The sequence below is a fragment of the Molossus molossus genome, unplaced genomic scaffold (genome assembly GCF_014108415.1).
Source record: "Molossus molossus isolate mMolMol1 unplaced genomic scaffold, mMolMol1.p scaffold_m16_p_10, whole genome shotgun sequence".
Classification (NCBI taxonomy): domain Eukaryota; kingdom Metazoa; phylum Chordata; class Mammalia; order Chiroptera; family Molossidae; genus Molossus; species Molossus molossus.
In genome coordinates this window covers 73,575,217-73,603,048 of record NW_023425345.1, presented here as the reverse complement: position 1 = coordinate 73,603,048, position 27,832 = coordinate 73,575,217, and the positions used below count along the sequence as shown (strand labels likewise).

General features: G+C 45.3%; 2 protein-coding genes across 5 annotated transcripts in view; one reads left to right on the top strand and one right to left on the bottom strand.

Moving 5' to 3' along the window:
• Positions 1 to 27: 27 nt before the first annotated feature.
• DCTN2 (dynactin subunit 2) lies at positions 28 to 16,855 on the bottom strand. 4 transcript variants are annotated; one of them, XM_036250884.1, is made up of 15 exons: positions 16,673 to 16,839; positions 15,722 to 15,790; positions 8,911 to 8,916; positions 4,360 to 4,456; positions 4,124 to 4,185; positions 3,717 to 3,815; positions 3,322 to 3,482; positions 2,974 to 3,124; positions 2,576 to 2,641; positions 2,323 to 2,361; positions 2,071 to 2,148; positions 1,905 to 1,976; positions 1,543 to 1,645; positions 1,343 to 1,434; positions 28 to 476 (listed from the first exon to the last, which is right to left on the bottom strand). In XM_036250884.1, exons 1-15 carry the CDS (start codon positions 16,706 to 16,708, stop codon positions 390 to 392), a joined length of 1,218 nt encoding a protein of 405 aa, XP_036106777.1. In that variant the 5' UTR covers positions 16,709 to 16,839; the 3' UTR covers positions 28 to 389. The 4 variants fall into 4 exon arrangements, with proteins under 4 accessions (XP_036106777.1, XP_036106779.1, XP_036106778.1 ...); XM_036250886.1 differs by lacking the exon at positions 16,673 to 16,839 and adding an exon at positions 9,128 to 9,213; XM_036250885.1 differs by lacking the exon at positions 8,911 to 8,916 and having other exon boundaries at positions 16,673 to 16,855.
• A 3,026-nt stretch (positions 16,856 to 19,881) lies between these two features.
• KIF5A (kinesin family member 5A) overlaps positions 19,882 to 27,832 on the top strand; it is a 32,413-nt gene continuing 24,462 nt past the window's right edge. The window contains exon 1 of the mRNA XM_036252371.1: positions 19,882 to 20,282. Within this exon, the coding sequence (XP_036108264.1) occupies positions 20,154 to 20,282 (129 nt within the window). The 5' untranslated portion in view covers positions 19,882 to 20,153. The remainder of the gene's footprint in view (positions 20,283 to 27,832) is intronic.

The window sequence follows — 27,832 nt, the reverse complement described above, 5'->3', positions numbered from 1 at the left end:
TCCTCAGGAAACACAGCAGAGGCCACACAGAGTACAATAGCATTTAATGGTCAGAAACAGTTGTACAGTGTTACAGTCAGCCACAGAAGCTGTGCTGCAGGATAGGACCCAAACCTTCCCACAAAAGACAAAGCAGTATTGGACATGAGCTGCCATGTGTGTGGGCCCACGTCCTTATCCCCAGGGCCTGAGGGGATACCACCATCTAATATCCCCAGCTACCACTCTAGTCATCAGAGGAGGTGTATAAACCCCACATGCAAGAAGAACCCCTTGTCCCCAGTCTCACATGGGATTGGGATGCAAGAGTTAAGGGGAAACCCTATGTAAGCTGTTAACAGAGTTCAAAGGGGTAGGTATTACCCCTGTTCTCCATCTGCCAAAGGGGCTCACTTTCCCAGTTTTTTCATCCGTTCATCAATGTTTGCAAAATTCCCCTCAACTGTGGACAGGTTTTCACGCATGGTTGTCTGCACCTAGAAAATGATAGAGATGTTTTCATTCTTTGTCAGTTCCAGGTGCTTACCTGGATGAAGACCTAAAGAAATTTTCTTAGGACAAAATGAAATGGAAACAGGGCTTATGGGCCCCAGAGCTGGGAGGTTATAGCAGCAGTTTTCAAACTACCCTTGGAGTACCATGAATCTAGGTCAGGGTCTGCCAAGCAGGCAGGACTCTTACAAGGGCCAAACAAGATTTTGTTGAAATAGGGGTTCCCTGGTTCAAAATTTGAAAACTGCTCCAGGGGAAGAACATTATACCAAGTATATTTTTTCATTTATTTTGATGGTCCTGTGATGCTGGCCTCTCAACCTAATGCTGGCCCCCAGCACTGAAAACTGAAATCAAGGATTCACTATGTGCTGGACACTGCTAAAAGAATGAAAGAAGAAGGTGAGACTCACTGCTTATAGTCAGAAATGAAGTGGCAGAAACAGAAAGGAACCTAGCTCCTGATATGAAAGCCCACATTCCAGTGTACTATGCTCAGGAGTACCTGGATGAGGACCAGGGAGAGTAAAGCTAAGCTAAGACCGTAGAGGGAAAGGGTAGGTTTCAGAGGAAAAGCTCATCTTCACTGAACTAATACCCATGTTATTTAACCTAGCCCATATAATTCTGAAGTAGGTATAATTTTCCAGAGGGCAAGATAAAAGGTCCTAGGCTAAGTAAGTTATCAAAGGTTCCACAACCAATGAAAAACACTATGAAGACTTAAACCAAGCCCCTGCCACAAACTGCTACCAAAGGAGCTAAGGCAGAACCCGCTGAGATAAAGCTGGAGAGCCTGATCTGTGTGTGCTGAAGAAGGGAGGCAGCAAACCAATAAAGGGTCAGGTACCTGGGTCAAGAGGGTGGTGTTGTCCTTGAGGGAACTAGCAATTATTTGCTGTGTGGTGTCCAAGTGTGTCAGAAGCTGACCAAACTGCATGGCTACACAAGAATAAAGGTATGGAGGAGGTTAGAATGCAAGACAAGAGGAAAGGGAACAAGTTGCCTACTCGCCAATTCCTCTGAGCACCCCGGCAGCTGGCCTCTCACCTTGCTCATGCAGCTGCTTGATGGTGACAAGTCTCTGCACCAGCTCAGGAAGGGTGGAAGCGATGGGGCTCCAGCGCTGTATGGTTTCATATAGCTGGTGCACCTGGGGGGACATGACAGGGCCCAGAGAAGATGGCCCAGCTCTTAGTGAAGTACAAACTGACTACTTCACTAGGGTGGGGCGAGTGCAACTAGGTGAGGACAGGGCAAAGCATTGCCCTTTCTCAGCTGGTATGGGTTTATAAAGACAGGGACCTAAGGATTCAGTGCTCTCATCCATTACCATCAGCATGACTTGGAGAACATAAAGGAGAAAAGAAATCAGGAAAGGGTATGAAGATGGGGAAAGATGTCCTCCTGACCTTGCTTTGTGTATCTGCATCCTCTACAGAAGCTTTATGCTTGGCAATCTCATTCACCTTTCCCAGGACACTCTGCAAGTACAGATTTTAAGGCTGACAGGTAAGTGCATCCAGGGCTTCCAAAGTCCTGAGCAACCGGTAATCCACGATGTCCTCCACTTAATACCTGTAGCCGAGCCTCCACTTGGTCCAAAACTGCAAGGTCCAGGGCGTTCACCTTTGCCTGCAACAGCTCTACAGTCTCCTAGGGGAGGGGGTTGGGACAAGTTTCATAAGAGGGAAAGGATCAGACTAGGAAGAGACCACCCCATATTCCATTGGGGGTAATACACAGATGTAGAGCTCAAAATAATTCTCTAAGCAACCCAATACCAATATCCCCTTGTAACTCAAACACTCCAGTTATTTTCACACTCACCGTAAGGCAGGATCCCTGTAGACCTGCAGAAAGGGGATTCTGGTGGGGGAAAGGAGAAAAGAAATCAGTGGTTCTACTATCTCCAAATTGTTACCACCTTTTCCCATCCTTTCTGTTCTAGCTGGAAGCCCACAGGCTGATCCTAGAACTGAAGCCATTTCCTGATTCCTCCCAGGATTCTGTGGAATGCTGTGGACCTCAGGCCGAGGGTATGGTTTATGAGGATCAGACTAAGTATAGGAGAGCACCTGACCTGAGCATCCTGATTACAGCGTACAGTTGCTTCCAGCTCTGTCAGGCGCTTCTCAATTTCTGCAACCTAGGGGGAGAAAGGAGGTGAGATTTGCCATCCGCCTCCCCGCAGCAGCAGGGAGGTAAGATCCTGCTATTCTCTGCTTGTCTGCTTGCAACTCCCCTCTGCCATTCCCTCTACAAAGAGACACTTTTACAAGGAACATATATCTCTAGTCACAGTCTTAAAATCTTAACTGAAAGTAGATGGGTGAGGGAAACATGAAGAATGAGACATCAAGAGGATCAGAAGCACCCTCTCCCCAGAACTGATCCCTTGGAGGAAGGCAAGAAATTCTCTAGGGCCATGTCTCCCCTGGCTTGTCCCTGCCTCCCAACCAACACTACATACATACTTACTTTGGCAGCTTGAGAGAACTTGTCCTGCTCAGGCCGAGAATGTAGTTCATAAGTGACAAGGCTGCTATCTGGGGGGTTCCCACTTGTGGCCTTTCCCCCTGAACCAGACCCTTTGCTGTTCTTTGTTGCTTCCAGCTGCAGCAGTAGGCGCCTAGGTCAGGAGGTCAAGTAACAATGTCATGACTTGAAGGATGCAGGCCAGCCCAGTCACTTTCTCATTTCTACCTCAGAGTAGTCAGCATTAAGGAACAGTTAGGCCACCTCTTCCCTTAATAGCCCTGTCAATACCTGGCTAAGTCCCTCTATATCCCAATTAGCAATGATTTCCCAACCAAGGAGGGCACCCACTTAGCCAGAGCTCCATCAGGGTCAGTAAGGTTGATCGCTGCATCTGGTCCCAGCAGCTTCTCCAGGTGGGAAGCAACCAGCTGCTGCTTCAGGGCTGCCAGCTGTTTAGCCAGCACCACGGGGGTCAGCTTCTCCTCAGTGGCTGACTCCTTCACTGTTGTCTGGTATGAAAAGTAGACAGTGAAGGGTGGCAAGAGTGAACTAAGAAAAAAAAATAGATCAAAATCCAGCTGTGGCTGGAAGTCACCTATAACAATGTAGATTTGTGTATATTCCTAAACTCTGGAAACCTGAGCCTCCTGATCCAGAAGCTTAGGGAATCTTTCTCCTCCTACTAGGAGATCCTCTTCTGTTATATAAGTCATAGCAGAGGGGAGAAGATAGTTCATAGTTACCTTGATTTTCTCAACTTCAGTTGTCAGCTCTTGGACCTCATGTAGCAATCGCTGGTACTTTTGCTGGGGTGTCTCCTTCACTCCCAGACCCTCTCCAAGCTAGAAAGCAAGCAAAAAGGTAATGTTACACCTCCCAGTACAGGGAACCTCAAGAATTTATCCAAATCCTGGGCTTGAATTGTAAGGGTATTATATCCAACTCAGAATCCACTACACCCTAGTGAACTGAGATAGCTGGAGGCCTGGAGACTCTCCAGAGCAAACAGCAGAGGGATAAAAAATCTTCAATTACATCCTGCTGGGTTCCTCAGGACTCCCAACCAGAAACTCAGAATCTGACTATCCCTTGATCTCCTGCTAGAGAAGGATCACTGCTCCATTCCCATCAACACACACACACAACAAACCATCTCATATTCTCCGGATTCATATCCTGTCCTCTTGGTCTTTCCAATACGATCTGAGAAATCTGTCAACAAAAGAAGATGAAATTGAGGATCTGATCTAAGCCCAAGGCAGTCATGGTCTCAGGTGACAATGAGGGCTTCCATGAGAGATCTCTATGAGGGACCCTTTCCTAAAACAAAAGTCACTGAGGTCTGAGGTCAGGCTTTCCCCCACCCAATTTACAGCCCAGTCTCACCAAGTCCCTTTGTCCCCACTCTCTTGTCTTTGAACTTGTCATAAGCAGCATTGGGATTGACAATGATGTGCTCCACACTTGTGCTTGTCAGTTCCTCCTGCAGGAATAGGTAGTTCAGGCCCAGGGCAGACTCATTCACACTCTAGAACTACCCCACAAAAATCCCCCTAATATTAGGAGACAGGCTCCTACTTTCCAAGAGAAAAAAAATGGCGGCTCCATTTCAAGCTGCCGACCCAGGCTTGACCTAGGAAACAGAAACTTCCTAGTAAATTTGGAGTCTCAGTTGTATAAACGTTAACACTCTGACTCAACTGGGAACAGAGGTAGCATAGCCTCCCCATTCCCCACCCCATCCAACTGGGCTCTCCCAGTTATCTGGCACATACCATGCATTCAGGTCAAGAAATGAACCTGACCTCTTTTAACCACCCCCTCCCAAAAGTACATTTGCTTGCTGCTAAGGAAGTCCATTTTCAAGCTAACCTTCATTCTTGCTGGAGGAAAAGAAGAGGGATGGCAGACAATTAAGCTATTAACTCTAAAAGTGAATATTAGGACTTTAATATGATGCTGAAGGGAAGACACCAGCTCTCAGACAGAAAAAGAAGGCTGGCTGGCAGAGGGCCTCACCAGAAGCTGTTTCCAGGCTGCCATGAGGCCAGGAAATAGAGGGGATAGAGAGACGAGGCAAGAACTTATTGTATCATTTTTTTAAGGGACATCTTAGAAGTAACAAGCAGAAGCAGTATCTGCTTGCCAAGAATACCTGTGGGCACGGCTATATACAAGTCCTGAAATGGAAGCAGCCCAGCATCTTTTCAAAGAGAAGTTCTAGCTCCTGCCTCTCCTCCCTGACCCCTCTGCTGTCTCTCTTTTTTTCCCCAAAAGTTATTTTTTTAATCCTCACCCGAGGATATATTTTTCCATTAATTTTTTTCAGACAGAGTGGGAGAGAGAGAGAGGGAGAGAAAGAAACATTGATGTGAGAGAGACATTGATTGGTTGCCTCCCACATGACCCTGACCAGGGCCGGGGACCAAACTGCAACCAAGTTATGTGCCCTTGATAGGAATCAAACCCACAACTCTTTGGTCTGAGGGCCAACGCTCTAACCGCTGAGCCGAACCAGCCAGGGCTCTGCTGTCTCTTAAGCACTGAAGCTATTCCATAAACAGGGGACATGGTTAAAAAAGTAAATGAGATTTTACTTTAGAAATTGAGGCAGAGAGATTCCCTCCTTACTAGGTATCTACTGGCTGCTCAGATTCCAATAACTATACCAAGACTGGACACTTCAGCCTGCATGTGTGTCCTTCAATTGTCAGGAGTCCGACAGCTCTCACTACATTACTGAAGGAGGGAGAAAGAAACCCAGGAGTCCTTTTTTGGGGAGGATACTATCTCCACCTTCTATAGGAGCAAAGCAAAGTAAGTTGTCTTTTCTTTAACTGTCTCTTCTTTAACAGGGTTCCCAACCCTGGCACAATAGAAACACTTAGAAAATGTTAGGCCCTGGCCAGGTAGTTCAGTTAGTTAGAGCATTGTCCCAATACACCAAGGTTGCAGGTCTGTTCCCGGGTCAGGACATATACAAGAAACCAACAAAAATTGCATACATAAGTGGAACAACAAATCGATGTCTCCCTCTCCCTCTCTCTCTCAAATCAATTTTTTAAAAAGAGGCCTGGGCTCACATCTGTAGATTCTGATTTATTGTTCTGGGGTAGGGCCAGGGCTGTAGGCCAGTTTAAAAGCTACTCAGGCGAGCCCTGGTTGGTGTGGCTCAAGGGTTAGAGCGTTGGCCTGTGCATTGAAAGGCTCCAGGTTTGATTCACAGTCGAAGGCATCATGCCCTGGCTGGTAGGGTCAGCCTTGTCCCATGCACCAAAAGGTTGCTGGTTCAGTCCCCGGTTGGGGTGTGTACCGATTGATGCTTCTCTCTCTAAGGAATCAATAAAAATATATATTAAAAAAAAAAAAAGAGTGGGGAAAGCAGAAGGGGGGTTAGGAGCAGGGAGGAAGGGGTTAATAGGGAAAAAAGGGGGAATATCCAATATTTTCAACAATAAAGATAAAGAAATAATAATTTTTTTAAATGCTTAGAATTGGGGAAGGGAAATGAATAGGAAGAGAACAGAAGATTTTTAGAGCTGTAAAAAAATTAATACCATAATGATGGATACATGTCATTACACATTTACCCAAACCCATTGAATGTACAACACCAAGAGTGAATCCCACTATAAACTACGGACATGGATGATTATGATACAGCAATGTAGGTTCATCAAGTATAACAAAAGTACCATTCTGGTGGGGGATGTTGATAAGGTGGGAGACTTTGTGTGGGAGGGTCAGGAGGTATATGGGAATTCTCTGAGTCTTCACTTCAATTTTGCTGTGAACCTAAAACTGCTGTTATAATAAAAAATGCTTGGAACAATGCCCAGCATAAAGTATGCATTCAGAGCTAACCATTATTTATTATTAGTCTTTCTATATTCAAAGAAAACAAAAAACAATTCCATTCTTTTTCTTTCTTTATTGATTTTAGAGAGGGAGGAAAGGAGAGGAAGAGAGAGAAACATCGATGAGAAAGAACATTGACTGGCTGCCTCCTGCATGCCCCCCACTGGGGATTGGGCCCACAACCTGGGCATGTGCCCTGACAGGAAATCGAACCCATGACCTCTTGGTGCATGGGTCGACACTCAACTACTGAGCTGGCAGGGCACAATTCACCTTCTTAAAAAAAAAAAAAGCCCTGGCTGGTTTGGCTTAGTGGTTAGAGTGTCGGCCTGCAGACCAAAGGGTTGCGGGTTTGATTCCGGTCAAGAGCACGTACTCGGTTGCGGTTCAATCCCTGGCCCTGGTTGGGGTCATGCGGGAGGCAGCCAGTGGGTGTGTCTCTCTCACTTCGATGTTTCTTTCCCTCTCTCCCTCCCTCTCACTCTGAAAAATCAATGGAAGGGTATCCTCGGGTGAGGATTTAAAAAAAAAGTCAAGTACCTGGGTTGCAGGTTCGATCCCCAGCCCCAGTCAGGGTGTGGGAAGCAACCAATCAATGTGTCTCTCTCACATCAATGTTTCTCTCTCTCCCCCTCCTTTCTACTCTATCTAAAAATCAATGGAAATGCCCTGGTTGGTTTGGCTCAGCAGTTAGAGCATTGGCCCACAGACCAGAGTCCCAGGTTCGGTTCCTGCTAAGGGGACGTACCTAGGTTGCAGTTTGTCCCTGGCCCCGGTTGGGGTTGTGTGGGTGGCAACCACTCGATATGTTTCTCTCACATCGATATTTCTCTCTCTCTTCCTCCTCTCTCTCTATCTGAAGATAAATGCAAAAATGTCTTCAGGTGAGGATAAAAAAAATAAATAAAAATAATAATCAATGGAAAAATATCCTTGGGTGAAGATTAAACAAAAATAAAAGTTAAAAAAGCTACTCAGGTGATTCTAATACTTCTAATATGCAACCAGGACTGAGAATCTCTGCCTGTGGGATGAGGGGGAGATGATGATGGAGAGACATGATGGAGAAAGGGCAGCAGACAGAAGCTCTGTCTTTCACCTCTGGTCTGCTATTAGAGAAGGAATCAGTGTGAGTGGCAGCTTTAAAAATAAGGGAAGAGAGGGGGTAAGGAAAAATTATCACCTTTGATCTTTACCTCTTTAGGAAAGTGCTGGGCAGAGGGACGAGAGCTAAAGATTAAGGGAAAACAAAAGGGTTCAATGTCCCATATACAAGGGCCTAGGGGAAAAGACAACTGATTCCCAAATTATTATCTCTTTAATAGGCTCTGAAATGTTATGGCCCAGGCACAAACCAGCCAAATAACTGTGTGGTCTCTAGCCTCTATAAGTAAAGTGTCTGAGGAGGACTCATGCTCAGGAAAGACAACCATCTTCTCTTAAGTTGACACTCAATAATATGCGAATCTTCCTTGTGAGTACCCCAATCAAGGCTAGTGAAGTAGAAATACATTTAAAAAAAAAAATCCTCTTAAAAAGAGGAATGCAAGATAAAGTCTACAGACCAAGGAAAGAAATTAATTATAGCTACCATTTGTTAAGACCTTATTACAGGACAGTTACTATGTAGATGGAAACCTACTTTCTTATTTACTTTCCTAAAAATAGGGAAGGGGTGGAATCAAAAAATGGTAAGTACAACGAACTGTGAATTTCAGAGGTTCTGGACAGTAACGGATGAACAATGCTTTCCCTATTCCTGATGTAGGAGTGTGTCCTGGGTCAGAAGGATTGCCTGACACTGGCATCCCCAAAGAGCCTCTCTGAGGGTGTGGCCCTGGAGACTCAGGTGGGCAGCACACTTTAGTCCTCCAGTGGCACCTATTCCACCAATGTATCAGAGATCTGGGGGCATGGGTCAGGGGCAGTGTCATTACAGTGACTTGTGAGGTGGGAAAAGGTTGTCAGCTGGGGTGGGGCTGAATAGATTAAAGATTTAGTAGAGACAAAAGGACAGAAAAACAACTGCCCAGCATAACACACCCCATTAAAAAGCAGATGAAAGATCAGGCTTCTTACCAGCTCCTTGTGGTTTCCCCAGAGGTGAGAAAATCAAGAGTTAAAAGGAAAGGGAGTGGGGAAATGGGGGTGAGGGAGGGAAAAAAAAAAAGACAAAATTGTTATTAGCAAATTGTTACATGCACTACACGACAGTCTTCAAACACTGCACCACAGGGCCCAGGGGAGCCTAGCAAAATTTAGGGGCCAAGAAAGTTCAGCTGGGATTGTCACATACCCCAAGAGAAAGAACTTGGGTCCCTTTCCTCTCTGGTGGTGAGGATGTCATGAAGTTTTGCCAGTAACAGCAGCAATTCAGATCATCTGAGAAATAGTAGTTAGATGTTGCAAGCTAGTGGCATGGAATAGCAAAGTGGGGGAAGAGAAGGCTGAGGTGGATGGGGAAACTGTAGAAATGGCAAAATATGAAGCAGAAGCTATGGAGATTCTGAGGTCCTGCACTGATTGAGGGTTCCATAATTCTCAAGGGGGCAGTTCATGGCTTAAGTCTTCTTGTCTCCTAGTTTCTCTAGTTTTGAAGAATTAAACATTTGGGTGGCACAATCAGTCACAATGAGGGTGCTTATGTGGGTGGTCTGGTATGATTTTAGGTTAAGCAGAATAAAATATGTCAGGTACAGATGGTGAGTTTAGGCAAATATGAAGCACCCAATTACAGTCCCATTCTCTGTCTCTGCTGCCAGATGAGACACATGACAAATCCTGGGTGCTTGTGCAGTCTGTATTTGATTCCATCTTGGTGGGTAACTGACCCTGCAGGTCTCAGGGATCCAGAACAATTCTGCCATGATGTGCTAGCACAAAGAGTGAAGAGGACACTAAGATCCACAGCTACCAGCCCATGTGCAGAACATGTTTCTTCAACCCTTTATTCACAAGATTCACAGGGGTTGGAGGGTAGGCAAAGGGGAAAGGTGGGAGTATTTCAATGAGGCCTTATTTTAGTCCAGGCCTGGTAAAGAAATGCCAGGATGAAAAATCCAGCTTTACACCCTGCCTCTCCAGGAGCTCTACTGATGGGCAGGTAGATCTGTGGTGGATCAAATGCTTCCTGCTCCAGAGATTTCAGCTAAATATACTTGAACCTCAACCTCTCCATTCCCTGTCTGATGCCAAGGTCCACCCTAGCCAAGACTCTTCTCTCAGCTCAGGGAAGAGGTGGACCTGGGTCCTGTGGTCTAACCTAGGATGTCTCTGCAGAGTAGGTGTAAGCACTCACAGGTGCACACATGCAAACACATGAGGGGAGGCACACACACTACACATTTCTCTTACTTGCCCCACCAAGCTAAAAACAGCTTGGGAGAAACTCAAAGAGAAAGAGAGGACAACAGGCCATCAAATCATGAAGAACAATTAGACTTGGGGAAGACAAACAAAATCAAAGAAAAAGAAAAGTGGTATATTAGCTTGTAAATAGTATGTACCACCTCCAGATCTGTCCTATGGGTGGGTTGGGAGAATGATGAGATTTTTTAGGCATAATTCCTGTAACCTGGAATAATAGCAGTCACATGGAACCTATTACACCCAGCCACCTTGACTGAAAAATTCTAAGTGCCCTGATACCAGGTACTAACTTATCTGGTACATGATTCCCAGTCCCTGTCACTAATGAACTCCCAGACTCCTCAGGGCTGTTTGGCTAAATGGCTGTGCCTAGAGGCAAAACCTGAGGTTCTAGGTCAGACAGGGAAAGAGGCCACTGCTATTCTCCGAGCCTATTCAGGCTCTATGCCAACAGTGCAGCCAGGGGGACTTTGGAACTATGATGACCAGGAGGATGAATAGTACTGTAGAATAAAACTGTCCAAGATGGACCAACATAGTGCTGACCAACCATCTATTTCTAAAGGAAGGGTACAGAAACAGAAAGACTCATGAAAGCACAAATAACCCATTATTACCTTAAAATGAGCATATAATACCCCTTTTCTATCCAATTTACCTTTTTCTAAAGGCTAAGCATAGAAGAATACTAAAATAAGCTTTATTCCAGGCATAATCCACACACAACTAATAAGTGAGGACTGTGGCTATTCCCCTTGTCCACCCATGTCTGGAATAGCTAAGTCATTCCTTTTCTCTTACCTTCATTTCAGTCTGAAAAAGGCAACCCCCTTCTAACTCTAGCCCCTAAGTGCCTTATGTCCCAAAACATTCCTAGCCTCCATGTTTCTATCCCATCCTCCATTGGACAGTTTTATTCTGCAGACCTCACAAGGGGAAGAGACAATGATTCATGAATCATCATTGTGCTTCTGAACCTTGATTTTTGATCTTTAAACATAAGGCCAGCAGGCCCCTAAGTGATCCAGCTTGGGACTCATTAGAATTTCAATTAGCTGTAACAATAGCACAGTGACATAGCATTGCATGCGAGATGGCAGATGAAAAAAACATGCAGAGAAGAAGCATCGAATGGTCTTACTTGTGCAAACTAGTGTCCAGGCAAGGTGGTGAGGAGGGAGGATGGGGAAGCATCAGGAAAAACTCAGGTAAGTTCAAATGTGCCAACAGTCAATGAACACAATCAAGCACAGTCTATGATATCCCAAAATGTAAGGAAGAGAACCTACTATTTGTCATTTCATGCTGGTGGAGCGTCCAGCAGTACCTACCCTTGGAGAACTGAAGCCTCTGCCAGAGTCCCACCAAACTACGGCAGGTTACTTTTTTTCCTTTCACATAGCACTGAAAATAGTTATGGCATAAAGGGAGAAACCAAATCCTACTTGTAGTGAGGTTTTCTAAATTTACTCCCCTTGGCCCTGGCAGGTTTGGCTCAGAGGTTGGAGCACTGGCCTGCGGACCACTGAGTCCCAGGTTCAGTTCCTGCTAGGCCCTAGCGGCTAGGGGCACGTACCAATAAATAAATAAATAAACAAATAAATAAATTTACTTCCCTTGTTCCAGCAATCCAAAAGCCATGAGCAGAATGCCTCACAGTCCCAAGGCGGGCTATGGGCCCAGGGGGAATGGAATTCCAAGTGGAAATTAGCTTTCTGGACAAGACATTTTAAGAAAAGTCTCCAAACACGCCCATCACCCCAATAAACCCAGGAGTGTCTAAAATGCAGAGAGGAGATATTTCTAGATTGAGAAGGAAAAAGCTAGCCTGTACAGTTTTCTGGCCCATTCATTTTAGATTTTACTTACTGCTAAAATCATTTTAAAGGGATAGTATGAAACTCAGGATCATCTTTACCAAAATTAAAACCTTCTACTACTTTCCTCTCCCATCCTCCCCACTATGAGAATCACAAAACTTAAAAAAAAATATATATGTTCTTATTGATATTTATTTATTTATTTATTTATTTATCTATCCTCATCCGAGGACGTTTTTCCATTTTTTGTTCAGATAGAGTCGGAGGGAGAGAGAGGAAGAGAGAGAGAGAGAAATATCGACCTGAAAGGGACACGTCGAGTGGTTGCCACCCGCACAACCAACCAGGGCCGGGGACAAACTGCAATCAAGGTACATGCCCTTAGCAGGAACCAAACCCTGTCCCTCTGAACCATAGGCCAATGCTCTAACAGCTGAGCCAAACCAGCCAGGGCAGAATCACAAAACTTTGATGTTTAATTTAAACTAGCAATTACGATCTTTAAGGGATATAAGAGGACACTATTTCCTTTGGCAGCTCCATTTCTTCCACAGTGGAGCAAACAGAGGAAGGAGGTTAAAAGACAGGGAGGGTCAACACTCTTTGACTATTCCTTTAAATAAAAATCTGGAGACCCCTAAAAGGTTCCATAAGAAACTGGTCATATTGGTTGTCTCCAGGGAAGGAAACTTGAGTGGTGGCAGACAGTAGTGGGAAGAGAAACTTTTGTTCTATGTGCATATATAATCTATTTTAAAAACCAATAAAATTAAAGTTGAAAATAATCTGGAGACTAAGGCAGAGCATGCTGCTGCCAGGGTTAAGAAGGTGACCGAAAACCTCATGGTCCAGTCACAACAGTGGTGATGTGCACTGTCACCTGTGCTAGATCTTAGGAGGGTAGGTGAGGAGACAGGCTGCTAGTGAGAATCCAGGCCTTTGGACATGAGGTTTCTGGATTATGTAAGTATCACTCACTGCTCCTCAAGTTGCACATTTACGTCATTATTAAAAGCAGTGGCAGACCATTACTCAGCTGACTTCCTGAAAGCTGCCCTCTTAAGGCCCACGGGACATGCAGGGGCCAGAGAGATTAGTTGACATCAGGAAACATCTCGGTAACCAGTAAACACCCCCAAGGCTCCTATAGCAGTTGAAGGTCTCCCTACCCCACCCACTCCTCCCTAATGAGAATCATTTAACTGGGCTTTACGTGATGGAGTCTTCACCATCCAGATCCTATACACTTCTATACCAGCATCCTAGGCAATATGCCACAAGAAATGAACACTACTGGTATCCTCTCCCCCCATTAAAATACACTGCTCAGGCTCAGCAGGGAGAAACAGCCAATCAGGGCTGCACATTCAGGTTCTCCCATCCCTGGAATGGGTATCATCGTCTTTTTATTACGAGATATCCCTCAGGCTGGTGTGGCTCTGTGGTTGAGTGTTGACCCATGCACCAAGAGGTTGCCAGTTAGATTCCTGGTCAGGGCACATGCCAGGGTTTTGGGCTCGATCCCTGGGAGGGGGCATGCAGGAGAAAGCCAACTGATGTTTCTTTTTCATCAGTGTTTCTATCTCTCTTTCTCCCTTCCTTTCTCTTTAAAAATCAATAAAAACATATTTTTTAAAAAAGAGAGATATCCTATTACCTTTAACAGGAAAATTATAAGGTATTTTTTTGGTTTGGAAAGGGGACTGCTGTGGAACTACTTGTTCATATCAGTCAGTGACAAAAGGACAAAGTTCCATTATTATCTCACCACGAAGGCTTGATATTTTACAGGCAGAGGCCTAGGCTACAGTTGAGCAGTATCTGAACTGTGGCAGTAAAGTGAAGTCCTCAGCATACACACTCCAGCTCTGTGATGTCAGAGACAGCTTCCTAATAGGATACCTCTTGGAGTGACAGGTGCACACCTAGGTGCCTGAGCAATAACATCTGCATCATCTCTGGATACTCAGGCCTGAGGGGCAGACTAACATGCCAACAAGTACCGAAGCCACAAGGAACATAACACTGAGAGAGGGGACAAGGAAGTTGTTCCCCACAAAGTGGGAACCACCTCCACATGGGGGAAATCAAATATGGAATAAGGGAGTATGCCAAGCCATACATTATAAGCCAGCAACCAGCATTCTCCAGAACTAACCAGCCCCACAGACATAGCCACAGGACTTACAGACATACATACTGAGCCTGTTGCCACTGACTCTTGGTCACAACTTTATTGAGATCTCATACCATCCATGTTACCCTATTCCAGCTCTCTTTGGAAATAACAGAACTTAAAACACATCCCATAAGGCACGTTAACAGATCTTTGTTCCCCTTGGCACTTACATACAGAATTTTTAATATGCTGATTTCTATTCACTCAACTTTGTTTTTTTCTTCTGTGTTTCCTATATGTATCCTAACTCCCCTCATCAGTCTGAGGGATCCTTGAGGGCAGGGACATTTCTTCCTCTGCATTGCATACACACATACACACATGGAATAAACAAATTCAATAAACAATACTAAGTGGTTCTCTTCATTAAAATGTGTCCACAGCTAATTCTTTCCTCCTCAGAGTTCTTGGATCTTAAGTGCTATCAGAGCGCCTCTGTATTGATATCAAAGATTTATGTTTTTCCTCAAATTTGTTTTACTCTGACCAGATCCCTTATCTTTAGTCTAAAGTCTCCAAATCATTTTCTTACTCTTTGCCCAACAGATACTGAACAGTCATATGAAAGAGCATTCCTCTATACTTCAAAGTCTAACTCTTGGTAGAATACTAATGAACACATATTGAGTGAAATATTTTATGAATTAGAAGGCCTAGACCTAACCTCAAGCAGTTTATAAAAACTCAGGCTTCACCCTGGCCAGTCTTGCTCAGCGGTTAGAGCGTCGGCCCACAGACCAAAGAATCGCAGGTTTGATTCTAATCAAGGGCATGTACCTCGGTTACAGTTCATCCCCAGTCCTGGTTGGGGTCATGCAGGAGGCAATCAATCGGTGCGTCTCTCTCTCACATTGGTGTCTCTTTCTCTCTCTCCCCCACCCCCCTCCTACTCTCTGAAAATAAATGAAAAATATCCTCAGGTGAGGATTAAAAAACAAACAAACAAATAAACAACAACAAAAAAACCCTCAGGCTTCACCCTGACTGGTTTGGCTCAGCAGTTACAGTGTTGGCCCTCAGACTGAAGGGTCAGGGGTTCAATTTCCAGTCAAGGGCATGTACCTAGGTTGCAGGTATGATCCCTGGCTCTGGTGGGAGTTGTGCAGGAGGCAACCAATCATTGTTTTTCTCTTTCTCTTCCTCCCTTCCACTCTATCTAAAAAATCAATGGAAAAATATCGTTGGGTGAGAATTAACAAAAACAAACAAAAACTCAGGCTTTATGATTATCATGCACCCAGGGGACTTAGGATTCACTAGCCCCAAACCTAACTGTTTTGAGATATTTCAATTTTATTTCAAAGGCCAAGGATCAGGTCTTGTCAGTTGGAATTCCACTGACCTGACTCTTCTTCCTAGTGTTGTTCATTGGTAGCTGCAAGACCACCAAAGCCTTGCAACCTACACACCATCCAGGCTGGGTTGGCATACCCGCTTATTGCTGTAGCTCCCCAGAAAAAAGAAAGGGCCAGGGGAGAAAGGTCAGAGTCCAGAGGAGTCCTGAGGCAGCACACAGTCTTACCGCATCAAACTCTGCTTGGTCATCCTCAGGTAGGTCGCTGGTTTCATATACATCTGGCTCGTTCCTGGCCTGCAGGTAGAAGCAGTGATCACCCAACCTCATTACCCAGCATCCACCAACACCCCTGACCCTATTCCATTTGAACAAGTTAACAGAGAAGGCTGACTGTGATGCCAGGATTCTGTCCCTTCTCTTCCATCTGCCCAGTGAACTGCAGTTCCCATGTCTTAGAAGGGCAGAGATGACAGCGGGGACAACTGGGACTTGATGGTAAATGGTGAGCGTAAGTGATAACAAAGATGTTACCCTGACTCTTAAGGGGGATGGGTCTTGTCAGAAATAAGAAAAGGGCTATCCTCCAATTAGGTCCTGTACACCACTACTCTAGCACAAGGGTTGAAGAGTGACTCAGGACCTACTTCCCAAGGTCCTGTGACCCAGCCCCCACTCCAAGAGTGGAGGCAGGGCAGCACAAAAAAGGGTACATGCTGGCATGTGCGGGGTGGAGTGAGGTGGGAGGGCACTCCCCGGAGGGCAGAGTTCTCCATCCAATACAAGAAGGGTTCTTTCTGCCACGGTAACCTCTTCCTTGGAGGATGAAGGCCAACACTAAGTGGCCTGGTATGTGTGTCTGGAGTGGGGATGGGGGGCTAATGGGAAGATTTGGGGAGACACGGGTGGTGTTGACACGGATGGTAGAAACACTCGGGCACAAGTGGTAAGGGCCCCGAGACGATTCCTGGGCCGAGAAACCGGCGACTGCCGGCAGAGGGGCCTGGTAGGCCGTGCCACAGCCCGGCCCAGTCGCTTCGAAGGAGTCCGGAAGATGCTGCGCTCATCCCGGAGCGAGCGGCGGGACCCCTGGGGGTGGAGGAGGGGCTGCAGACGGGAGGGGTCACAGGTTGGTGCCTGTTGGGGGTCCTAAGGAGCCGAGGCCGGCCCTGTACTCACAATGCCGGGAAGGTCAGCGTATTTAGGGTCCGCCATGGCGGCGGCGAGGCGAGTTTGGGGGACCAGGGCCTCGGCGGAGCCGGGGCCGGTGTTCGGGTAGGGGAGAGGCTGGGTCCGAGTCCCGGGCTAAGGCGGCAGCGAAGGGAGTGGCGGAGGAGCACAAAGTCTCGCGACAGCAGTAGCACAGGCGAAGGATAAAACAAAAGTCGCGAGAACTGCCCGCTGCCACACCCCTGTAGAAGCAGGGGTTGGCGAGAGCCGGGCCAGGGGATGAGGTAATGGCGGGGTGACGCTGGCTAGGATTCTGGGATTTGTAGTCTTGGCCGCCGGGCTTGGGCGGGGCATGACAATAAGGCGCCTTGGGAGTTATTACCTCAAACCTGTTTTTGCTTTTTTAAAAATCTTCTCCCAAGGACATTCCTGCATTTACCTTCAGATAGAGCGGGAGGGAGAAAGGAAGGAAGAGAGAGAAACATCGATGTGAGAGAGGCACATGGAGGGTTGCCACCCACACGTTCCCAACTGGGGCCAGGGACAAACAGCAACCCAGGTACCTGGGCACCGAGCCGGGGACTCTCCAGTCCACGGGGATGCTCCAACCACTGGTCCAAACCACCAGGGCTATTTTCGCTAATTTTTACATAAAGTCTGAAAGAACTTTTCTCTCTTTAAAAATTTTTTTCTTTATTGATTTTAGAGAGAGAGGAAAGGAGAAGGAGAGAGAGAGAAACCTCGATGAGAGAGAGCATCGAGTGGCTGCCTCCTGCATGTCCCCACTGGAGGTTTGGCCCACAGCCTGGGCATGTGCCTTGACTGGGAATGGAACTGGTGACCTCTTGGTGCCTGGGTTGACACTCAACCACTGAGCCACACTGGCTGGGTGAAAGAACTTTTCTAATTCCTGTTTTTTTGGATAAATAAATTTGGATTCCCCAGAAATTAAATGCTAGATAAAAATAACACAAGTAGGCATGCTGTGACATAGCCAGGGCTCCAAAAACAACAATAACATGTAAACTTTAATAAAGGCTTAGTCTTGTTAGGAATGAAAAAGTTAAGTAATCTTCTCAATTTAGGGCTGTCATAAAATACAGGATGTCTAGTTAGATTTGAATTACAAATAAACAATAGGTTTTTTAGTATAAGTTTGTCCCATACCATATTTGGGACATAATAGCACAAAAAATGTGAGTTTTTAGTTTTTATCTGAAATTTAAACTTAACTGGTTATCCTGTTTTGGTCTTCAAATCTGGCAAGCCTGTCTCAAGTTCATAAATAGGTAAGTGATGGCTCTCTGTCTGAACACCCTCAATGCTCTTAGCCACTTCAGTGTTTTCAGACTTTTTAATTAAATTAAAACAACAATAACAACAGAATTTTTTTAAGGTAGATGTAGTATTGCTACCTTTTCATTTTTCCAAGTACATTAAAAGAAAGAAAACCTACTATTGCCATCATTTCTTAGCAGAAAAGTAGGAAGGACATACTCTCAGAGTAAAAGACAGTCCTTTGAAACAATAAATCCTGCTTTATGAAAAACCACACTGTGTTTTTTGTTGTTGGTGTTGTTTTTGGGGGGTGCATACCCATAAACGTTTGTCTCTAACCAATGACCCTCCATAGACTAGCATTTTGAAACTCCTTTACTCAAAGATGCCACCCTGGAGTCCCTGGAGGCCTAAGGTTGGGATGTATCCTAGGATGTTTCCTAAGTATTCAGGATGCTGCAAAACTTAGAAATAGTGACAGATCAGGTGATTGGAGAGATGCCTATTTTCATGAGTTTGGAACTCATTGTCATTCTTTGCATACTCTCTTGGCTTCTCCCCAAGCCTCTATTCCTCTTTCTCCATAGTTCTATTGCCTTCCCATCCACTTTCTTTTCTTTTTTTCCCATCCAGTTTCTTATCCTGAACCCTTTTTCAGTTTCCTGAAGATTCAAGTTGGGTTAGAAGTATAAGCCCAATTTGGGAAACCCTCTCAGTTGAGTACTGAGTGGTTAGATCTTGTCTGGCCAGGCCATCATTCTCTCCCCTTGCCTCATCGTGTCTAAGTGACCTTAGACAATTGCTAGACAGAACCTCCATCCCCTCCTCCCTTCTAATATCCTGCTCCTCCCCTTGGCCTAGAGCCTCAACTCCTGCAGTCTAACTCTGTTGGCCAGCAGAGGCCTATGATGTGGAGAAAAATCAATTTGGCCAGCTTCTAGATGGTTCTGCCCAGGGGCTGCAGCAAGAAGTCTGACCTAAGGGCAGGAAGGACAAGAAATCTCTAAGCTTGGCTGCTGCTTCTTCTTCTTCTTTTTTTTTGCCAGGAAAGTGGGAGAAACAGAGAGGGAAGGGGGAGAAACAGAGAAGAAAGGCCCGAGAAAGGGGCTGAGGATTTAGGACTCTTTCTGATAGTAACTGGCACAAGAATCACACTCACATAGATGCCTAAACCTGCCCAAAATGCAAATGCAAATGTCTGCCCCGAAAGTCCTCTCTTAAAGTCTCTCTGGCCTTACCCACCCCATCACCACCCCTCCTTCATTGCTTTCTGACTCCCTTTCTCTTGCAAAAGTTACTGCTGCCCACATTCATCGCAGGCCCAAACCTATGAGACAAAAATGAAAATTTTATCTGCTTTTGAATTCTGATAGTCTAGAATAGGAGTTTGTCTTCCTTCAAACTGAGGACCTAGAGTGTATGTTGGGGACATAGCAGACTGCACCCCTGGATGTAGAGGGGAAGGAAATAGCCAAACCTCTTCTGATACTCTTCTCTGTAAAAAAAATAAATAAAAAGGGGGGGACTTGGACAGCCACCTCCATAGAGGTATGGGCCGCTGCTCTTGAAGGTTGGGTGAATTGGGAATCTTTGCGACAGGAGTGTGTAGAGGGGATAAGTGTGCTCCCAATTTGGAGAAGGACTGTGACATGGGAGAAGGATGCCTTAAAGGGGGCTGGAAGTGCTGTTGATTCTCTTCCCTGGACAGGCTGTACAGGCCCTCTGTAGACCCCTTATTCCTTCCAGAGGGGTGGAGTCCGAGGGAGGGACAGGCAGGTCAGGAATATGGGATGCAGTGAGTAACTTGGTAGAGAGTTAGGGGTGGGAGCAGAAGTGAAAAGGGAGGAAGGGTGCCACCGTCGGTGATGGATGGCGAGCGGCAGGCCCCCCGCGAGGGAAGCCCCGCCCCGCTCCTCGGTCGCCGCCCCGCCCAGGCCCGCAGAGCGGCGCTGCAGCGCGAGGGGCGGAGAGGCAGAGAGCCCGGAGAGCACCAGACGCCTAGGTCTCCCGCATCCTGCATCCCGCTGCCGCAGGAGAGAGAAAGTGCGCCCCGGCCCTGCTTCCCAGCCTTCATCCGGGCGCCCCCAGAGCTTTCTCGGCTCCGGAGACCGAGCACCTGTCCTCCGTCTCGGCCTTCGCTGACCTCCCGCCTTCGGAGCACGCACCTCTTCTGCCGCCCAAGAAGTGCCCCAGCCCCACGTCGGCGACCACCATGACCGAGACCAACAACGAATGCAGCATCAAGGTGCTCTGCCGATTTCGGCCCCTGAACCAGGCCGAGATTCTGCGGGGAGACAAGTTCATCCCCATTTTCCAAGGGGACGACAGCGTCGTTATTGGGGTGAGTGCCGCTCCAGGAGAAATATTCGGGGAGAGGGCAGGAGATTGAATCCTACCCCTCGCTGAGCCTTAGCCCCAGCCTGTCACTCTGAGCCCCTTCCCCGCCTTTCATCCTCCATACTTTTCGCCGAAGCCCCTCCTCTCCCCTGCACCAGGATGGCTGGGTGTGGCCAGGCCAGGCCCGCGGCCAAGTCTCTGCAGAGTGGGAGGGGGCTAATTCCCCAAGATCAGGTCACCCACCTCCCCTTTGCTGTCCTCTGCAGAGTCCTCGCCCTTTGCAACCAGTCCCGTGTTTTTCTGATGTTTTCCCTCACCCCTAGAGAAAGCGCATCTTCTCTTTGTTATTGACTCATATCTCTACCCCCAGCTCCTAGGAAGGGAGGGAAGGGAAGACTAGTGGATGGATTAGATCCGAGGTGGACAGTCCAGGGTCTCTGCGGAGATACAAAAGAGAATGGGCTCTGGGACCAAGACCTCCATTATTCCCTGAAATAGTTGCAGCTTGGACTTGGAGGGAGGGCACAGGTTTGATGAAGGGTTTAGTGAGAAAGAAATACATTGATGCCACACCTAGTTTGGGGGGAAGTCTCTGGGATCCTAAGGAAATGTCAGCTTTTCCCTCCCAGATACAGTAGGAAGAGGATTTCAAACCCATCCAACTCCCCCTAACAAATAAAAATAACCAGACCCCAAGATCCTAACAAGTATTTGCTTATTCATCATTTCTGTTGATCCAATAAAAAGTAGCAAGCCACCTCTACTTCATCATGACTGCCCCTACCCACGGAGGAGAGCTTATGAAGAACTAATATTTACTGTGTGGTTGTTACTCTACATATATTATTTAATCCTCAAAACAACACTCTGAAGTAGGCATTAATATTTCCATTTTACAGACGAGGAAATTGAGGCCCAAAGAAGTTGAATGACTTTCTCAAGGTCACACTGTGAATTCATAAACATGTACCTAAATCTGTGACTTCAAAGCTCATGTCTTTTCCTCTATGTTATATTGCCTCTACAGATTTCTATTCTGGTCCTTTATTTGTGATGATCCAAAGGGAATTTCTAGGGAACTTCTCACTCACCCCTACTTTCCTAGGTTGGTAGGGATTATCAGGCTAAGGAGAGAAAGGATTGGGGTGGAGTCCAGTAGGGCTTGAAGGGTGCTGGACTAGGAAACTAGCCACTTTGAGGAGGGAGGGGCACATCTGAGGACAGTCCTCAAGGTCAGGAGCACTTCTTGTGTATCTTTGATCCACAGTGCTTGGCACAAGGCATGCTTGTTAAAGCAATGAAGGAAAGAAGGTGAGGGAGCCTGGGCCTCTGAATCAGTGAGAGTGGGACTTGGAGTAAACATGTCTTGGGAAGAGACATGCTTACATGTCCTGTCTCCAAGGGTTTCAGTCTGTCACCACACTGAGCTCTCTAACCCACACTGTGAACTCAAATAGGTGCTGGTGCCATGTATCTGTGCTTATAAATATGTATCTTTGCCACATTGAGAGGGCTCCTGTCTCTTTCTGCCTCAGGGACCTTAGACCTTGCAGTCTGGTCAGTGGATCAATCCTGGGGGACTCTTGTCTGAGTAGTCTGGACAGCAGGCATTAGCTATGAGAGTTGGAGCTTCAGGTCCCTCTGAGATATAAAGGCTGAGAAATAGGAGGGAGGTGGTTACGGGGGAACAAATCCACAAAATGTTTCTACTTTTAAGTCTAGCTTCATTTGCTGTGGTTTTTTCAGGTATGGCTAAACCAACTACTCTAGGCTCTCTGCACTGTTCATCCTGGCTTGGTGAGCATGGGGTATGGGGTGATGTTGGGAGAAGGAGTTATGGTATGGATCTGTTCAATTCATGCAGCTAAACAAGAGACACACGGTGGAAGGTGGGGAAGGGGGAGAGACAAGGGGAGGCCCAGGGCCCCGTGCCAGTTTAGAGTCTATCTTAGCTCTATAGCTGGTCCTTCCTAGTCTGTTTTGTGTGATATTTGTAGGGATGTACCTTTGTCTTGCTCTGTGTCTTTCCTTGCCTTAGCCTTTCCTGTCAGTCTCACTCCAAGATAAAGGCTTATGGAGGGCCATTTTGTCTCAGGCAGCATCCCTGGAGCTTGTCTTCCCAACCTCACTATTCATTTGTTATTCAGGAGGATGAGGACTATAGGGAAGTGATTTTTGAGGAGGCCCTTGAGGGTCCCAACAAGGGAAGGAAATATCTTACCCCCTTTCCTCTTGCCTCCTCTAGCTCCCTTTGGGGCTCAGTGTGTGAGAAACTCTCTGAGGAATTAATGAAGAAAGCTGCTTCAAGATGTCTGAGAAGATGAGGGAAGAGTGAAAGTGGAAGACAATGATCTGTCCACACCCAGCCCTGCTCCTTTCTCTAACGGCTCTCTTCTCTGCTTCTGCAGCACTGCGGCTAGCTCTGGGCTTTAGATTCCCTAATTTTCGTGGGCTTTTCTGCTTGGCAAAGGGTAGGAGAATAAGCTGGAGCTCTGTGAGCCTTATCCCTCCCTCCTCCCCTGACTTGTCCCAGGAATCTGGGGGACGGGGCTTAACCAAAGTTAATGGCCTGAGTCATAGTAGAAGGGTGTCTAGGTCACTCTCTGTGTGTGCAGTGTACCTTGTTTTGCTCTTTGTGTCACTCAGAATCCAATGTAATTTTTTCACCAGACCCATTTAAGGGTCTTTTTGGTCTTGGTGGTCAGAGTGTCCTGGGGCCTGTTGTCTGTGCTGCTTGCTACATCTATACCAGATGTGGGAGGATGACAGTAAAGAAGCACACACAACACACACTTTTTCTTTCTCTTTTCTCTTTTCCTCCCTCCCTCTCTCCTTTTCTCCTTCTCTCCCTCCCTCCATCCCTCCTTCCTTTCCTCCTTCATTCAAGTATCTGCTACATTCTACCTCCCTCAGGTGGTTAAGTGGGCTCTTAAGGAGGCTAAAACACAGAACCGTCAAGTACCTCATTTGGAAAAGCTAGGTTGGGCTTGCAGGATTATTAGAACAGAGTCAATATTGTTTGGGGTAGACTGGGATTCCTTTGCTATCTGAAGAGGGAGAGCAGGCAGGTCTCCACTTAGCTTTGGGGAGTCTCATAAAGGAAAATGGAGAGGGGAAGTAATGTTCACTGTGGCCAATGTCTCTCCAGCATTACCATGGCAACAATCCCCAGGGGTGTCACCATGGAAATCAGGCCTGGTGCTGGGAAGTTCAGCCTCTACCAAGCGCTTTACTGAGGGTTGAAAGGTTGGTCATCTTTGGATCCTGATTGTAGGCCTTTCCATTAGCTTTAGTCAATACACATAAGAGAAAACTACTGAAAGGTGCTGGGAGACACAAATGGACAAAAAGGGAGACAACAATGAGGCTTGGAGTGGGGTTAAAGAACAACAAAAAGTCCTGGGCTTCAGGACTGAAGAGAGATTCTCCAGAGAAGGCTGTGAAGAGCGCTTAGACTGCTGTTCATGGGAGAGAGAGTGGGTCTCAGGGGCATTCCTCCAAGGACAGTCTCCCTGTGTGTTTCCAGTTGATCAAGTCTTCCAGTCTTTGACATTGTACCAGCTTATGGGGTCTTAGATTACCTGGAGATAGAGATGGCCAGGGAAGGTCCTTGGAGAGGATGGATGGGAGAATTGCATATTTCTGAAAATGCAGTTGAGGCTGGAAAAAAAGGAGTGACAAAGGGCTTTAGATCTGTCCAGAAGCATTAGGAGAAATGTCCAAATTGGGGGCAGATCTATATGGGGGAGGGGTAGGAAAAGCTGTGATAAGGATCTGACACAGTGTTAGCACTTCAGTTCTTGGATCACCTTGGCAGTGTGAGTCTGGAATCAGATTGCTTGGATTTGAAACTGCTCTGCCATGTTTCAGCTGTGTGACTATGGGTAAGCTACATAACCTCTCTGAACTTCAATTTCTGCACCTATAAAATGGAATAATAATAGTACCTACCTCCTATGATTGCTGTGAGCATTAACTGAGATAATGCATATAAATTGCTTAGCACAGTGACAGGTACATAATAAACTCCCAATGAAAATTAGATGTTATTATTATTTTATATATGCCATCTCCCCACAAGCTAGCCTATGACACAATAGGAAGTAGTTAACATTTTCCTTTCTTAATGGTTGTTCTCCAAACATCCAGGTCCAAAATATGTTCTTGCTCTTTTCCTCTATCAATATCTGTTTAAAAAATATTTATGAAGACCATCCTATGGACCAAGGATTGTATTTTATGGAATTTAGAAGGAATTTCTGCATTCAGGAAACTGTTGATCTAAATGGTGGTCCAGGCTTCAGAGTGGTCTGGGCAGAGGCCTGGGAGGGGGCATCAGAAATGGCTTTTGCTGACTGTGCATATACTCCCCCAATTCTGACAAGAAATCCCCTACAACATAGTACAGTCTGACTCAAAGTAATTGGGTGTCAATTACTTTAAGAGATGTAAATAATGGCCCTGGCTGGTGGGCTCTCAGACTGAAGGGTCTCAAGTTCTATTCCAGTCAAGGGTGTGTATGTGGTTGCAGGTTTGATCCAGTCATTCAGGAGGCAACTGATTGATGTGTCTCTCTCACATAGATGTTTCTCTCTCTCTCTCCCACCCTCCCTCCCTCCCTCCCTCCCTTATACTCTATCTATAAATTAGTGTGAAAATATCCTCAGGTAAGAATTAACAAAAAGAGAGAGAGAGAGAGAGAGAGAGAGAGGTAAATAATGATGATATGAGTAGTCTAAAGGCAGAAAAAGTAGAAAACCACTGGTCTAATTCTTGTAAAAAGGTCTGATGAAATGAGTTTATCCTGTGTATAATCAATAGAAAAATAAAAGAAATTTACATTTTAACAGAAATAAAAATCTTAAAGAAATGAAGAGCCAGACTTGGAATTTAAGGGCCTAGCTAAGTGGAGAGAAGTGCTAACGGGTTTTCCCAGAACCCTGCAATTATAATCAGTGGCTTTCCCTGCTCGTGAGATTAGCAAGTGCACCTATTTCTAGCTCTTTTATTCTCACAGTACTGCACTCTACCTCCCTCTCTGGATCTCTTCCTTCTTCTTAGCCTATGCTGCGGAAAAGGAGTTCCCCTGGTAATAAATGCCTTCAGCACTTGGAGAGTGCCCTCCATTTTAATGTATCTGCAGCACTTTTTAGAATTCTTTCACAGGGAGAGGAGAGAGAGAGAGAGAGAGAGAGAGAGAACGAGAACGCACTTGTGCACGCACCCATGTTCCCAGAAGGGAAGGGAGGGGCAAGGTTGGCTTGAGAGTTACATTTAATTTCTTTTGGCTGCATGCCTGGCTTCAAGAAAGAAGCATGGATAAAATCATCATTGGTGGAGAAGGGGTGAGAGTCATTGGTCTGAGATAGTTATGGTTTGTTTGTTTCTCTTTGTTGGTCATGGATGGGAGAAACATTGATTTATATTACAATTCAAGAATCAAGTTTCAGTTAAATATAAAGAAAGGAAAGGAAAGATATTACCACTGAGGAAGAGAGGCACCAATACCACTTTAAATCTGTTTATTGTAACAATGATTTTATTTTATGTAATAAGGATTTTATTCTTTGTAATGAAGTATAATGACAAACTGTACAGATAAAAGGATGGAAAAAATCACAAAAGTCCTATGAATAACCCATAAACTCACTCATGCCTTAAAAAAAGAATCAAGGTAGATTTTTCTTTAATAATATTAAATATAATATGATTACAACACTAATACACACACACACACACACACACACATATATATTTTATCCTCACCCGAGAACATTTTTCAATTCTTTGTTCAGATAGAGAGGGAGACAGAGGAAGAGAGAGAGAGAGAGAAACATCGATGTGAAAGGGACACATCTAGTGGCTGCCTCCTGCATGACCCAACCAGGGCCGGGAAAAACTGCCACCGTGGTACATGCCCTTAACTGGAACTGAAACCGGGTCTCTCTGGACTGCAGGCTAATGCTCTAACCGCTGAGCCAAACCGGCCAGGGCCAATAATATATTTTAATTGTTGACAAAGTTAAAAACAAAGAAAAGCCCATAGAAGAAACTAAACATCAGCCTAAAGTCCATCCCCCAGAAAAAAACACTGTTAACAATTTGATATATTTAAGTGTTGTTTTCTGCATATATACATATATTAACTTTAATAAGTGTATCATGCCCTGGACGGTTTGCTCAGCAGTTAGAGTGTCGGCCTGCGATCCAGAGAGACCCGGGTTCGGTTCCTGCTAAGGGCGCATACCTCGGTTGCTGTTTGTCCCCAGCCCTGGTTGGTCGTGCAGGTGGCAGCCACTTCGTGTGTCACTTTCACGTCGATGTTTCTCTCTCTCTCTTCCTCTCTCTCCCTCCCACTCTATCTGAACAAAAAATGGAAAAATGTCCTCAGGTGAGGATAAAAAAAAATAAGTGTGTCATAAATGAAATGTTTTATTAACCTATTTTTTTACTAGTGAAATATCATGACTATTTTCCTATCATCAAATATTTTACATAATTTTGTTTATTGAAATGTTTAATTTTTTAATGTCTTACATACACATGTGACAAAATTATAAAATATAAAAAGGTATACAATGAAAAGTAAGCCTCCTTCCTACTCTTTTCTCCTAGCTACCCAGTTCCCCTTTCAGAAGGCAACCTAATTGCCAGTTTGTTGTGGATCCTTCTAAAAGCATATTATAGTTTTATACGTTTACAAGCAAATACATATACGCATACTTACGCTTTTTTTAAACCGAAAGGGATGCATACTGTTCTGTACCTTGCTTTTTTTCCTTAACAATGAGTCTCAGAGATCCTTTTATATCAGCACATAAGATCTATCTCATTCTTTTCAACTTTTTAACAGCATATAATTTGCCATAATAAATTGTTGCCATAATTTATTTAACCATGTCCATGAATAGGAAGTTGGTTAAATAAATGATAGGTTATCCTAATTATTTGCTCTTACAAACAGTTAAATGACCTTGTATATATGATTTTTGCATATGTGCAGTATTATTGGAGGATAAATTTTTAGAAGTGGAGTTCATAAGGTTTATGCATTTAAAAATGTAAGAGCTGGGCCCTGGTCGGTTTGACCCAGTGGTCAGAGCGTCAGCCCATGGACCAAAGAGTTGCAGGTTCGATTCAGGTCAAGGGTACATACCTCGGTTTCGGTCTGGTCCCCAGCCCTGGTTGGGTTGTGCAGGAGGCATTCAGTTGATGTGTCTCTCTCACGTTGATGTTTCTCTCTCTCTCTCTATCCCCCTCCCACTCTATCTAAAGATAAAACGAAAAAATATCCTCGGGTGAGGATTAAAAAAAAAAATTAATATCTGGTTTCAAATTGCCTTTCATAGAGTTGGCTCCAACTATTTTATTTTGGCCACTTTGATAGGTCAAAATGGTATTTCATAGTCTTAATATGCATTTCTCTTACTAACAGTGAGATTGTGCATTAGTTTATATTTTAAGAGCCATTATAACATTATTTTATGATGTTATATTTCATGATAGCACTTACTGAGGTATAATTTCTTTACAGTGATTATACACATCTTATGC

Excerpts from the sequence above, each read along its gene's own strand:
- DCTN2 (XM_036250884.1), bottom strand. The coding sequence starts at position 16,708 with ATGGCGGACCCTAAATACGCTGACCTTCCCGGCATT. Across the intron at positions 4,186-4,359 it reads AGTGGGGACAAAGGGACTTG|ATTTCTCAGATCGTATTGGA; the intron begins GTGAGACTGGGC and ends TTTTGTTGACAG. Across the intron at positions 2,362-2,575 it reads GCTGTAATCAGGATGCTCAG|AATCCCCTTTCTGCAGGTCT; the intron begins GTCAGGTGCTCT and ends TTCCCCCACCAG.